The sequence below is a fragment of the Sebastes umbrosus genome, chromosome 20, assembly GCF_015220745.1.
Source record: "Sebastes umbrosus isolate fSebUmb1 chromosome 20, fSebUmb1.pri, whole genome shotgun sequence".
Lineage (NCBI taxonomy): Eukaryota > Metazoa > Chordata > Actinopteri > Perciformes > Sebastidae > Sebastes > Sebastes umbrosus.
In genome coordinates this window covers 9,282,040-9,295,110 of record NC_051288.1, presented here as the reverse complement: position 1 = coordinate 9,295,110, position 13,071 = coordinate 9,282,040, and the positions used below count along the sequence as shown (strand labels likewise).

The 13,071-nt window shown below is 40.9% G+C and overlaps 1 protein-coding gene across 4 annotated transcripts in view; it reads left to right on the top strand.

Annotated features, from left to right (window-relative positions):
* exoc6 (exocyst complex component 6) overlaps window positions 1–13,071 on the top strand; it is a 42,363-nt gene that overhangs the window by 10,502 nt on the left and 18,790 nt on the right. For all 4 annotated transcript variants that reach the window (XM_037754766.1, XM_037754765.1, XM_037754768.1 and 1 more), the window contains exons 3-12: window positions 3,492–3,539; window positions 3,720–3,810; window positions 4,203–4,248; window positions 8,278–8,331; window positions 8,811–8,961; window positions 9,050–9,211; window positions 9,545–9,613; window positions 9,892–9,975; window positions 10,961–11,007; window positions 11,540–11,660. In XM_037754766.1, the coding sequence (XP_037610694.1) occupies window positions 3,492–3,539; window positions 3,720–3,810; window positions 4,203–4,248; window positions 8,278–8,331; window positions 8,811–8,961; window positions 9,050–9,211; window positions 9,545–9,613; window positions 9,892–9,975; window positions 10,961–11,007; window positions 11,540–11,660 (873 nt within the window). The remainder of the gene's footprint in view (window positions 1–3,491; window positions 3,540–3,719; window positions 3,811–4,202; window positions 4,249–8,277; window positions 8,332–8,810; window positions 8,962–9,049; window positions 9,212–9,544; window positions 9,614–9,891; window positions 9,976–10,960; window positions 11,008–11,539; window positions 11,661–13,071) is intronic.

The following is a 13,071-nucleotide window of genomic DNA, read 5'->3' as shown; positions in this document are numbered from 1 at the left end:
TTTATCTGTTCAAAATGTACCTTAAATGCAGATTTGTCAAGTATTTAGTACTCTTATCAACATGGGAGTAGACAAATATGCTTGCTCTATGCAAATGTATGTATATATTTATTATTGGAAATCAATTAACAACACAAAACAATGACAGATATTGTCCAGAAACCCTCAAAGGTACTGCATTTAGAATAAAAAATATGCTCAAATCATAACATGGCAAACTGCAGCCCAATAGGCAACAACAGCTGTCAGTGTGTCAGTGTGCTGACTTGAATATGACTTGCCTCAAACTGCATTTGATTCTCATAAAGTGGGCATGTCTGTAAAGAGGAGACTCGTGGGTACCCATAGAACCCATTTACATTCACATATTGAGGTCAGAGGTCAAGGGACCCCTTTGAAAATGCCAGTTTTTCCTCACCAAAATTTAGTGTAAGTGTGGAGCATTATTTAGCCTCCTTCCCGACAAGCTAGTATGACATGGTTGGTACCGATGGATTTCTTATGTTATTTAGTTTCATATGATACCAGTATCTTCACTCTAGCTTTAAAAATTGAGCCCGCTACAACCTAAAAATTGCAAATTGCGTTAATACGTTAAAGAAATTAGTGGCGTTAACAAATTTGCGTTAATGTGTTATTATTGCATTAACTTTGACAGCCCTAGTTTGAAGCATTAGCTCATCTCTAGAATGTAGCCCCGTTTGCTCTTCAAGCAAGTGTTTGTGTGGATTCGCAGTCATCCAGGTCATCCAGAAGTGCTAAATGAAGTGCGACGGGTCCAGCTGCAAATTATTCAGGACATTTCACCTCTCATCCAAACTCAACAGAAGAAGCTTTTCGGATGAGAATTGAAACGTTTTCAAGAAATGATATTGAATCCAGTTGCCTGTGAGTTAGCAGTTCTTCTAAATAGGGCTATACTCTGCAATGGGACATAGTAGCTAATGAGAACAGACACTGTCCCATAATGGAAAAGGTCATAGGTTCTACTCCCTGGTAGCTGTTTTAGATTTAGGTTAAGTTCCTAGAAATGTCACTTATCGCTTTGCTCTCAAGCACGTTTTCTGGGGTGCTGCACCGTAGCTGAATGAAAAAAGAATCAGTGATTATGTGGTCGGTCCCCCCTTCGTTTGGAAGCTTCACTGTTGAAAGGATTGTCATCAAAAAGCCGACTGGTCAATTGGGTCATGGCTCTCAGCCGTGTGACAAGAGCCGAGAGTTCAAAAATCCCCAACCAGAATCGAGAAGTTTGTCACTGAATCTGTGAGAAAGAGCCTGTCACAAGCCATTAAACCCAATGAAAGGCCCAGTGCACCGACGACGGGTTCAGGTCCTCGCTGCCTGGTTAATCTGAATTTGCCTGCCTTTGTCCTTGCCCCTTCATGGACAATGAGCTGATTACAAGGCTGAGCAGCTGCAGCGAGGGAGGTAGAGAGGGAAAAGAGAGGGCATGAAGAGGGGGAGCAGACAGGGAGAGGAAGGACGGATAGACATGTGACGGCATGTGTGGCTGAACCGAGACCAACTTATTCAGACATCCTAAGAACGTATTCAACTATCAACATTTTATAAACATGAAGACATTCAAGTGCTCCCTAAAACCAAAATTTGGGTCTTTGAGTCTTTTAAACAGAAGTGAATGCTCTGTCACAGAAACCTTTTCAGCACCTCCACCTTAACCCTCTGAGACCCCCCGACTTTACAGTTGTTCAGAGGCTGTAGCAGGTTCAGTTTTAGAGCTAGAGTGAAGGTACAGATATCATATGAAACTAGAAAACCTAAGGAATAACAACCATGTCTTGCTAGCATGTCGAGAAGGAGCCTAAATAACATTCCCTTGACCTCTGACCTCAAGATATGTGAATAAAAATGGGTTCCATGGGTACCCACGAGTCTCCCCTTTACATACATACCCACTTTATGATAATCACATGCAGCTTATTGAATGCAGTATAAATGTCTTATTTTTGCCTATTCTAATATGGTGTATTTTAATATGTCTGCATACTGGGGTCCCTAAACAGTCTTGGAATTACATAAATTGGTATCACTGTAAAGCTGAGACTCTTGTGGATCCAATGAGCCCAACTGTATTCATGTGTGATGATGTTAGTTCCCGTAGTAGCCATTTCAGTGTAGTGAGAATTTGACCTCACTGTATAAAATGACCTGTAGTGACCTCTAGGATAATCACTATAGTCACCAGAGACCTAGAGCCTTCAGAGGATGGATGGCTTTCTTAGCTACATTAACAATAAGGGGGTTTCTGAGCAGTTTTTAAAACAGAAGTGTTCACCATACACTGGCCGAAAAATGCAATTCTTGCAGAAATCTCCAAATGTCAAAAGTTTTTGATCCCAAATCACAGCATGGCTTTTTCTATGGTGTTCCTCAAGGTTTTGGTGTCTTAATGTGGTATTTTGGAGGGATTATTGATCATTTTTATCAATTCTCGATAAGTAAAAAATGGTTACATTTTTGGTATCAACCCAAAAATTGCTGCAACAACTGATGAGTCATAATAGAGCATGGGGATGACCATCGTATACTTCGATCATGATGTTCTAAGCACTTTCACAATTTATTTTAATTAATTCATGTTTATTTCTGATTTATGACTAGAACAACTTGAACTGCATCTCAAATTAATCTCCAGGTTCCCAGCTTTCAGATGATGTACACCTCTTCTATGTGACATCTACTGTTGACCTGCTATCTCCTCCTAAAGACCCCCTGTAGCCCTCTAAAAAAGAAAAAAAAACTGGTCTATTGTGGGTCTCAGCGAATTAATCAAACTAAGAGGAAAACCTTTCATTTCTAGATGAAAATTTGCAAGATATCTCAATGTTAAACCTCTCAAAATCCAAACCTGGGCCTTGTTTGTGTTTTCAACATGCTGCGGTTCCCAGCGCAGTTTTAAAAGATAAGACGTTTTTTCCCTTTTTGTCAACAAATCTAATGAAAAAAAACCAAATCCAACAATGTGTTAGTCCGTCTGTATGTGGCTCTCAGCCCCATGTCCCTTGATTCCTACTGAAGACCTACAGTATATCTTTAAAATCGGTTCACAAATATGTTGTGTATTGCTTAGTAATTTCCTAAAACAGCTGGTCACTGTAGTTTTGAACACACGTTACTCAAACAGAAGGAAATACAGCATTTGTTGGGGACTACTTTCAGCAGCGGATTAATCCACATTTGGTGCTTTAGTGAGTATTTGTGGCAGTAGGACGGTGTATGTGGGATTGACTCAAAATAAACTACAGTGTGTGTGTTCATAATGAAGGAACACGTCAACCAGTGCAACAGTGTGGTGCACTGATGTGTTTTTAATAGTTTTTGGAAATTAGTGGAGCTCTATGGATTAGAGTGCACGTGGTATTTGTTGACAATAAACCAACATTTGTAGGAACCATGGATAGAGGAAAGGACGAATAAAAGGAGACATTCTGAGGCTGAACAGTTAAACTGACGTCTGTTTGTTTTGAAAGGGTCAAGTGACGGACACTAATCGAAGACTACAAGAGGCCGGGAGGGAGGTAAGTCCACGTATGCGTGTATGCATGAGTGTGCAGAAGACAAAACCTGTGCTTTTTATTGTGCTGTCAGGACATATGCCTGCTCAGTTCTGCATAAGACATGACCGCTCTTTAACCCAGTAGTTAACAGCGGTGGCCTCTTTCTCATTGTTTCCTTCCATTGTGTGTTCCTTCCCTCAGGTGACAGCTCAGACGGAGGAGGTGATTCGCTGTCGGATCCAGCAGAGGAACATGGCCACCACTGTGGAGAAGCTCCAGCTCTGTATACCAGGTACCGCTGCTGCTTGTGTATCAATATGATGGTCACTTTAATTCAAGTGTTAAAGTGTTAAACCTTAATGATGTGTTGACGCAACGGCATATGCACGATGTATCATGTTACAGTTCAGTTAGGACCGGAGCCATGGCGGAGAGTTTTGAAAATGGGCGTAGTTTCCTTTTAAGAGGCGCTGGATTATTTACATTTATATTATTATATGTGTATAATTAACATGATATCACCGGAACTATTTAGTGGTTTGGTCCCGTTTTCTTGAGTGGGACTGAATACATTTTTGGTTTAACATTTTAGTCCTATTATTTTTTTTATACCAATGTATCTTTGTATGCACGGTACATTTGGAGCAGAACTGATCCTGTTCCCTGTCTTCTCTTCCTTTGCAGTGCTAGAAATGTACAGCAAACTAAAGGAGCAGCTGGAGTCCAAAAGGTATCCATCTCATAAAGCCTTTCCATCACAACGTGACTGATGTTTAACTGTGATAATAAAAACAACCTACATAAATCTAGAAATTCTGAAGGTTCCCAGATCTTAAAGGGTAACTTCACCCAGTCTAATAATCTGCCGTTATACTGGAGTTATACCTTTCCAACAATAGAGGCTAGCGCTGCTATGTTTTTCACTTCCTCCAAAATCTAGTGTGGCCTTACTCTTAACTTAACATCAGCTGAAAATCTTGTTTTTGATGACCTCCAGTGGTTCAACGTCTCACCTCGCAACAGTGATGTAGACATGTACTCCAGGGTGTGTCGGTACACTGTGACATCACTGTTGGGCATTGTTACAGGTGCAACAGAGTACAAGTCTGATCACACCCAACCATACCCATCAAATGTATAAATGAATGGATTCATATTTTTACTTCTATGTCTGGTCATTTGTATTAGCCGTCCCTCATTGAATTATTCAGACACAGTAATCAACAACAAACTGCTCATTCCAATATGTGAATATTGACCTCATACAAATATGAAAATATATATATATATATATATATATATATATATATATATATATACACACACATACATATATAGGATTTAGATCCCAGGTGATCCAACAATGAAAATTAACAATGAAATTAATAATGAAAATCAAATAACAAAAAAAATATGCACACAGCCGCACAAGTATAAACATATTATATACATTTAAACAAACATGACCCAAAGAAAACAAAATCTACATATATGCATCGGTTCATGTCAGTTAAAACATTGTACATCTGATTCAGTTCATGAGGAAGTAGTAGTCATCCATATAAAGTAAAGTTTGAGGATTTTATCTATCCTAAGTTATTTTTCACCTCCTACATCATGCTTTAGAAATATATATATATATATATATATATATATATATATAATTAAATATATAGATATATTATTAAAAGGTATTCAATTAAAGCCCCATCCTCAAGTCCTAGGCTACATCCACACTAATATGTTTAAAACGAAAACGATCTCCATCCAGACGAGCATTTTAGGGCCGTTTCAGTTTTGATCTCCGTCCATACTGCCACGCCTGAAAACGCATATCACAAGAGCATTCATGTACACTTGGCATGCAGTGCTGGACACGGGAATTGATGCAAAGCGCTTGAATAATAGCTTCCCTCCTGCGCATGCAGGCAGTAGTAGCATTATAAAATGCAGAATTTAACTGCACAGCAGCTTCTAGCAGAGATAACAAGGTCAGCAACATCTGTAATTCGGCATCCATGTTGAAATTAACCACTGGTGGTCGAGGCTGATGTTGTTTGAGGTTCACGTGATGGGGCGTGACGAATCAGGGAAGGACACCTCACGAATGATAAGACCCAATCGTGAAGCGATCGTGGGTGTCTGCGTCATTGTTTTCAAAGATCTCCGTTTCTGTCCGTCCAGACTAAAACGCAACACCGGAGTTTTAAAACTAAAACGGGGCCAGCAGCGTTTTTAAATGTGTCCGTTTTAGGGGCTCAAATACGCCTGAGTAGTGTGGACGCTAGGCATTAACTAAGCAAAAGTTATGCGTTTTAAAATGAAAATATAAGTGTGGATGTAGCCCTAATCAAATCTGTCATCAGTGAGGCTGGTTGTGGTCAGAGGCCAAACTTTGAACCACAGTAGGCAGTAAAAGACTACCTGGTATTAAGTCACCTCTAAGTAAAGGGAAGAGTTAGTAAATCAGTGGATCAAACTGTATACATGCTTCTGTTGTCCATTCTGAAGAAGTGTTTTTTTCAGCTAGACAGAGAAAGCTCAGTAGCCAAACATCTGCAAAATCATCCAGTATTGGTGATGCAGGTTTCCTCTGCTCTGTGGGTTTGATTGAACTTCATTTTTACCCCATGAACTTCATGTTTGGTCGTATTTACATGCCTGTCTGTATAAATAGGGGAGGGGGGAGTTCACTTTGGACAGGAAAATAATGACCCTTGTTCATTACTGTGTACCAAAGGAAGAGGCCATTCACTGGCAGGACAATTGACCCTCAGTGTGCCCTTGTTCACAACAAGGCCCCCTCACTGCAACTCTGTCACGGCACACAGCCAATCCAAGGCAATTAGACCATGCCGGCCACCTTGTGGGATTTGTGTGTGTGTGCGGACTGTACTTGATGCACTAATGACCTAGTCTATACACTTACAATAAATTGGAATGAGTTTGTATGCCACGAATGCACATTATTTTCTGTACTGTATGTGCCGATGCCCAGGTCACATTCTGTTCAATGCCCTGCCACTTGCAGTCTTTGTGTCCTCCGTCCTGGTGCTGTGCACTCTGACAAACCTTTTCACTGTACAGTTTATGAGGCTGTCTTCTGTTCATGTGTATACAACACATTTTACACTCACTGACCGACCAATTAGATCCCTTCACAGCCTGCCTATCAGCCTAATGATGGGAGCTAAGCACACTGACCCAAGACTGAACCCTTGTGATCTGTGCACACTATGAAAGACCACAATATCTTTATAACACAGGTAGCCCAATAGGTTTTGAGAATAAAATATCACACTTCACTGCATGCAGTATGTTAAACATACACGTAGCTCTATGCTCGCCTTGTTAGGCCTTAAAATGTGAGCAGTTGGCCCATCAGTAGGGGATCTAAAGGAGACAGCCCTGTCTCACCATATTTTAATACACTGGTCACAATTTGAATACATTAGTCTTTTATCCATTAGGTGGAAGTACTGTAAGTTTTCTCAGAAAGTCGTCATGTACTCGCGCTTGGTTCATATGTGACCAGGCAGCCAATCTCGGAACCCATCAGCTGTCAGTCTGACGACGATTTACCCTCTGGGTGCAACGGCGCAATATTTCTGGGGTTCCGGTGTAGCCAGCAGATATGACTTCCTCTTCCGTGTTCCGGTCATTGTTTACAGTTCGGTTAGCAACTTGAGACACGTGAATAGAGTTGGAGTTGATGTCTACGACTGGATTGTTTCAGAAGAAGTAGCCAGTTTCGCCTCTTTTGCTCCCCACACGGACTGTTTACCTGCATGCAGGAAACCAGAACGCTTCCGTTCCCAAAAGCATACTGCTATACTAAATACAAAAGGATAGGTTTATTTTCAAGTCTGTCTTAAAACTAGGGCTGTCAAAGTTAACGTGATAATGCGTTAAAGCAAATTCGTTCCCTTTTTGTGGTTCCTTGCTGACCTGCAGTGGAAGGATACTCACTTGATTTGACTCACTCAGACTGCTGAAAACTCAAATTAGCTTCAGATAAACTTTGGAATATATTTTCGCGCAGAACGAGGACTGCAGATTTTGTTACCCATCACTCATTAGGAAGGGATGTCCTAATGGTTCCCAACCTATTTTCCTTGAAGCCCCTTACTTGAAACAACTTAATTAATTTCCTATAATATCATTAGAATTTAGATTAGAATTTAAAATAGATTTTTTTGTTATTGTGGTTAAATAAATGTAATTTAAGGTGTTGTTAGATTGCTGCTAGACTGCCCCATTAATACAGGTGCCTCTCTTTGTGTACGTCAAGCGGGAGAGCAAAAAGGTTTAGTGAAAATGTTGTTTTTGAAAGGCTAAACGCCAACACATATGGATTGAAGCTGAATATTTCATTAGATTTTGCTACTAAGTAGCAAAAAAATATATCTTTTTAAATAGTTTTATCCACAGACTGTTGTATAAATAATCCATTAAGTGTGTTATTATGATTTTAATTCGATATGAACAAATCTACTTTTCACAAACTCACAAATCCAGGCGCACCCACTGTGATCTTTGGCGCGTCCCTAAGGGGGGACCGGACCCCAGGTTGGGAATCACTGTCCTAATGGCCAGTATGAATGGGAGAAGTGAACACAGCAAGCAAAAACTGCTGCAGTGTTCCTATGGGCATCTTATTATTGTTTTAAGTCACACTTACTAAATTGCGAACCTACCCGTTAATGATTATGATTAAAGGACCATATCCAAACTGAAGCTATACCATTTGTCTCCGCAGATACTATGCTGCGTTGAAAACCATGGAGCAGCTGGAGAAGGTCTTCATTCCCAGGTAGGATTATACCATCAATGTTCTTGAAGGAACACTCCACTAAAAAGCTTTTGGAGTAAAGATGATATTTACCTCCTGTAGGCTTCAAGGATGGCTCTGAACGGTTTGTAGCTTTGTTCTAGACAGCTTGGAGTCAGTGTTCCTTCAGAGCGTTAGCACGTGTCAGACTTCCCTTCCCTCTCGCTCCCTCTGCCACATTCATAATCAGATTTCTGTGTCACGTAAGAGCAAAAAAATTGGTAACATTTGCTTGTAATGTAAACGTAGAATAAGATCAACGTCAACTTATGCTAATTATAGCCCGGCTCACTGTAATGTTGTTGTTGATATTAGTTGCACTGATTGGTCTAATTATTGGATTTTGTTGATTTGCCAGCTGTTGTATTGCATTCTTGTTCATATGATATTAGACAATGCTGGTTGGATGAGTGCTTTATTAAGTGGACACACCCGGACTGGTTCTGTTGTGTCTCCTGCAGGGTCAGTAAGTACAGGTTCTGTCAGATCATGGCTGAAAACCTGCCCAGACTAAGAGAGGAGATCAAGGAGATCTCCATGTCAGACCTCAAGGACTTCCTGGAGAGCATCAGAAAACACTCCGACAAGGTTGGAGAGACCGCCATGAGACAGGTATGAGAATCTGTGTTTTTAACAATTCCCACAATGGATGTGAAAAGGTATTTCTCACCTCATTGATCTGTGCTGTATGTCCCTCCAGGCACAACAGCACAGGACCTTTAACAGTGCAGTAGTCAAGCAGGCCAGTTTGGGCCACTACACCAAACCAGTGTACTCCCTCAACGGACGAACACACACTCACACGCACAACGGCCTGATGATGGACGACGACACAGGAGACGAGGAGGAAGGAGATGAAGAGGTAAGGAAGCATTCAGTGTAGTTGGGTGTGACAGAAAGTGATCATACAGAAATAATTGTATTCATCTGTTTCTATGATGGCTGCTAAATGTTAATAGAAATGCATTTGGAGTTTTTCTGTATTATAAATTTCATGGCTTTCTCAGTATTTCCCTTTTCCAGCGTAATAAGCAGCTCTGTAAGATAACTACAAAAGTATTACATTTATTTTCCATGAAGTAGGGAGTTCATGTTCATAGTTTGCTACTTTTCATTGGTTGCTGTATTCAGCACTGTGGAATGAGTATGGAGAAAATGTTAAAGAAATATTTGTTTCCTCATCTGTGTCCGACAGGTTCTTACAGCTCAGGACCTGGTGGACTTCTCACCTGTCTACAGGTGTTTACACATTTACACTGTGCTGGTAGGTGTCTCTTTGTCACACACACTAACACACACACACACACACACACACACACACAGTCATCCACATTCACTGTGCTCAAAGATCCATAGTTCTCTAAATTCTCTGCCACTGCAGCAATTTCTGGAATATGTTATTATTATTATTATTATTATTATTTGTAATATAAATGTAAAGACCATGTGGCTTGTAACAGCAAAACTAATTCTGATCTTTTTTGTCATTGTCAGTAACTTTCAGAGAGGTTATTGAAGTCTTTTGTATTTCTGTGTCTGCAGGGTGACCGAGAAACATTTGAGAACTACTACAGGAAACAGAGGAAAAAACAGGCGCGGCTAGTATTGCAGCCACAGGCTAACATGGTGAGCAACACGCAAACAGCCTCAGATAGCATTGCAGCCAATGGCTAGTATCATGAAACACACATGTAATGCATATTTGTGAAATTCAAAGAACCTCATTAAAATGTATAGTCCACACCGGGAATTAACATTCCTGACTTCAACTCTATTCTATTGGGTTTTAGATAAAGCAGCTTTGACCCAAAGACGTAGCAAAGTTGACCGCCAGTTAAGTGAAAAAACAAATAAAGCAGCAATAAACAGACCCTTCCAGTTATTTACTTGGGTAATGTTTGCAATTCACTAAAGGAAAAGTTTACCTTAAAAAGTGAAAATTCTAACTGTGACTTAAAGCCCCTATGTGTAGAATTTGAAAAGTTCTGTATCCGGCCATGTACAGACCTGGTATTAACACGCATCCTGGGTGATCCGATCACAAGTGGACAGCTCTAAGTACAGGTGTGAACTCACTCAAGAGGCATTGAGATCTTTCAGACCACATCATGAGGTGGTCTGGGCCACATACATTCTTTTATCAGTGTGTACGCGAATGAGTCCTGAACCACATTAAGGAAGGCGGTCATTCACAGGCTCTCTCGCACAGTTGAAGCAGAGACACGAGCCAATTCCCCAACGTCGGCGCCTTTTTTCTGCTTTTCTTACAGTAATCAGAGCGTAGCTATCAAGATGTACAGTAGATATAGTAAAACGTAGCTATCTTACCTCCAGTTCTCTCTGCAAAATGGACACGCCATATTGTCCATGTCTTCCTTGCCGCTATACACTGTATATGTGAATTGTTAAAAGTTAAACTGTAATTCTTGTGTTACTTGTTGCTTGTTTGGCAACCTGCTGTCAAGTTTTGGATGTTAGAATTTCACTGAACACACCAACAATCCAATACCATGTGAAGACCACCACGATGATAACGTATATATACAGTATATATAATATTTTATGCATTCATGTACTGTGTGCAAACCTGGCTATTTGTGTGTTTGTCCAGCATGAGACAGTGGAAGGCTACAGAAGATACTTCAATCAGATTGTAGGGTAAGATGATCCTCCCATTTTCACTTCATCGTCACAGTACAGAATTGTATCTTCAACATTACATTCTGCTGACCTTAAAACTCTGTTTCATTAGTGTGCCTAAAAGATGTTAGTCCAAGGGTTGCAAAGGGTCGGTAAAATTTTCGGTATATTTCCAAGGGAATTTAAGATTGGATATTTTGGGAATGAAATGAGTTGTTCACTTTAAACCCAAAGTTTGCACACAGCCCATATTGTCACCTTTCCCCATTAGTTAACTTGCTAGTTAGCTAACTCATCACATGGCACATTTCACATTTTTTCTTGCTTTGTATGACATGGTAAATACAGCCTGAGCAAATAACCCTCATATTTCCATTTTATTCCTGTTAATTCTCATAAATTCCCATAAATTCCTGTTAATTCCCATGGACAGTTTCCACCTTAAATATTCCCGGAATTCTGCAACCCTAGTAGTAACACTCCTGTTTGTTTCAATGTCAACATACATAAATAAAAGTACTGAGATGTGTGTGTTTTCTGTGTGTGTCAGGTTCTTTGTTGTGGAGGACCATATCCTCCACGCCACGCGGGGGCTGGTGACCAAAGCTTTCACTGACGAACTGTGGAACATGGCCCTGTCCAAGATCATCGCTGTGCTCCGCACCCACTCTGTAGGAACCTCACGCACACACACACGCACACGTGCACATGCATGAACACACACACACACAAACCGCAGGGAGTGGACTGTGAATGAGAAGGAGACTGTTTAGAGTTAATAGAGATAATAGAGCCTGCTGTGGGTCTATTTATCCTGGAAGAACCTTCATTCACTGGCTGATACACACACACACACACACACACACACACACACACACACATACATACACATGCACACACACAACACTGCGGAGGTCAGTGAACCCACAAACACACTAATCATGTCACTCTCAAGAGAAAAGGTCAAAACACACATACGCATGCTGCCAAAGAGGAGGTCATTGCGGCCTTAATGAGAGACAGATTGCAACAATAACAGCAGATTAAGAAGGCATATTCCTGACCGCTGGGCTCCAGTCAGTTGTAAATGACCCAGAGGATTATGCTAACAGGCCAGAGAATGGGCCACACAGCGTGGGGTGAGAAGACCAACAAAGGCCCCGGTCTCCCCCCTGGCCTCCAGCCCCTCTGCTGGGCCATGACACAGGCGGCTCCACACTGCCAGGGGTCCTGCCCTTACAACCACTGCATAGTCAGCCCACAGGGAGAAAGTCTTTTTCACCAACCTGCCCATGAGCCAGTCCACTTCTAATAAAAAATTCCACAGTTTTATGGCAAATAATAAAAGGTCTTCACACTGTTAGCTCTCATACTATTTGAATAAATAAATCCCCCATAACACGACTGATACAAGTTCATTAATACAAGTTAAAAGAATGACTAAAAACGTCACATACAGCTTGGATCAGAACATTGAACAAACAGACTAATAAACCTGTCTCCGTTCCTGCCACTGGCTGTGATTTGCTGCTGTGTAGTTCAGTCTCCAGCTGGTTGTTGCTGTGTGTACGTGTGTGTCTGAGTAAACAAAGAGGCAGGCGGCCGCTGCTTTACATCAAATCTCAGGCTGTGTTCATTTACTCTGTTGATTTACACACTCCCGTGTTTGGCAGGATCCTTGTGTCGGTGTTAAGGGACTCAACTGTGCTGCTTTCAGGGTCATAAATCACTCTGCACTCCAGAAAAAATGGAGAGACTTTGTCAGTGTTGATTGACCCCTAGCTAAGCCCCTCCCTCCTTAGCTACTGTTGCTACGCCTGTCAAGCTAGCGCTTTATGTACACAGTGATAACTGCAGATGATTTGTGTCTTGAAATTATTTTCGTTGCAATGAAGCTGTGTCTGAAATCACGACTGTTCACTTTTCACTATTCCCTCCATAGTAGGACTAGTGAATGATGTTGTTTACAGTGAGCAGTAGATTAAATAAGCATCATTTTGCTTCATCACTCACAGGTGAATGGAGGATTGAACCTGCAGAAATCAAAAATAAATAAATAAATTACTTAATAAATAAATAAAT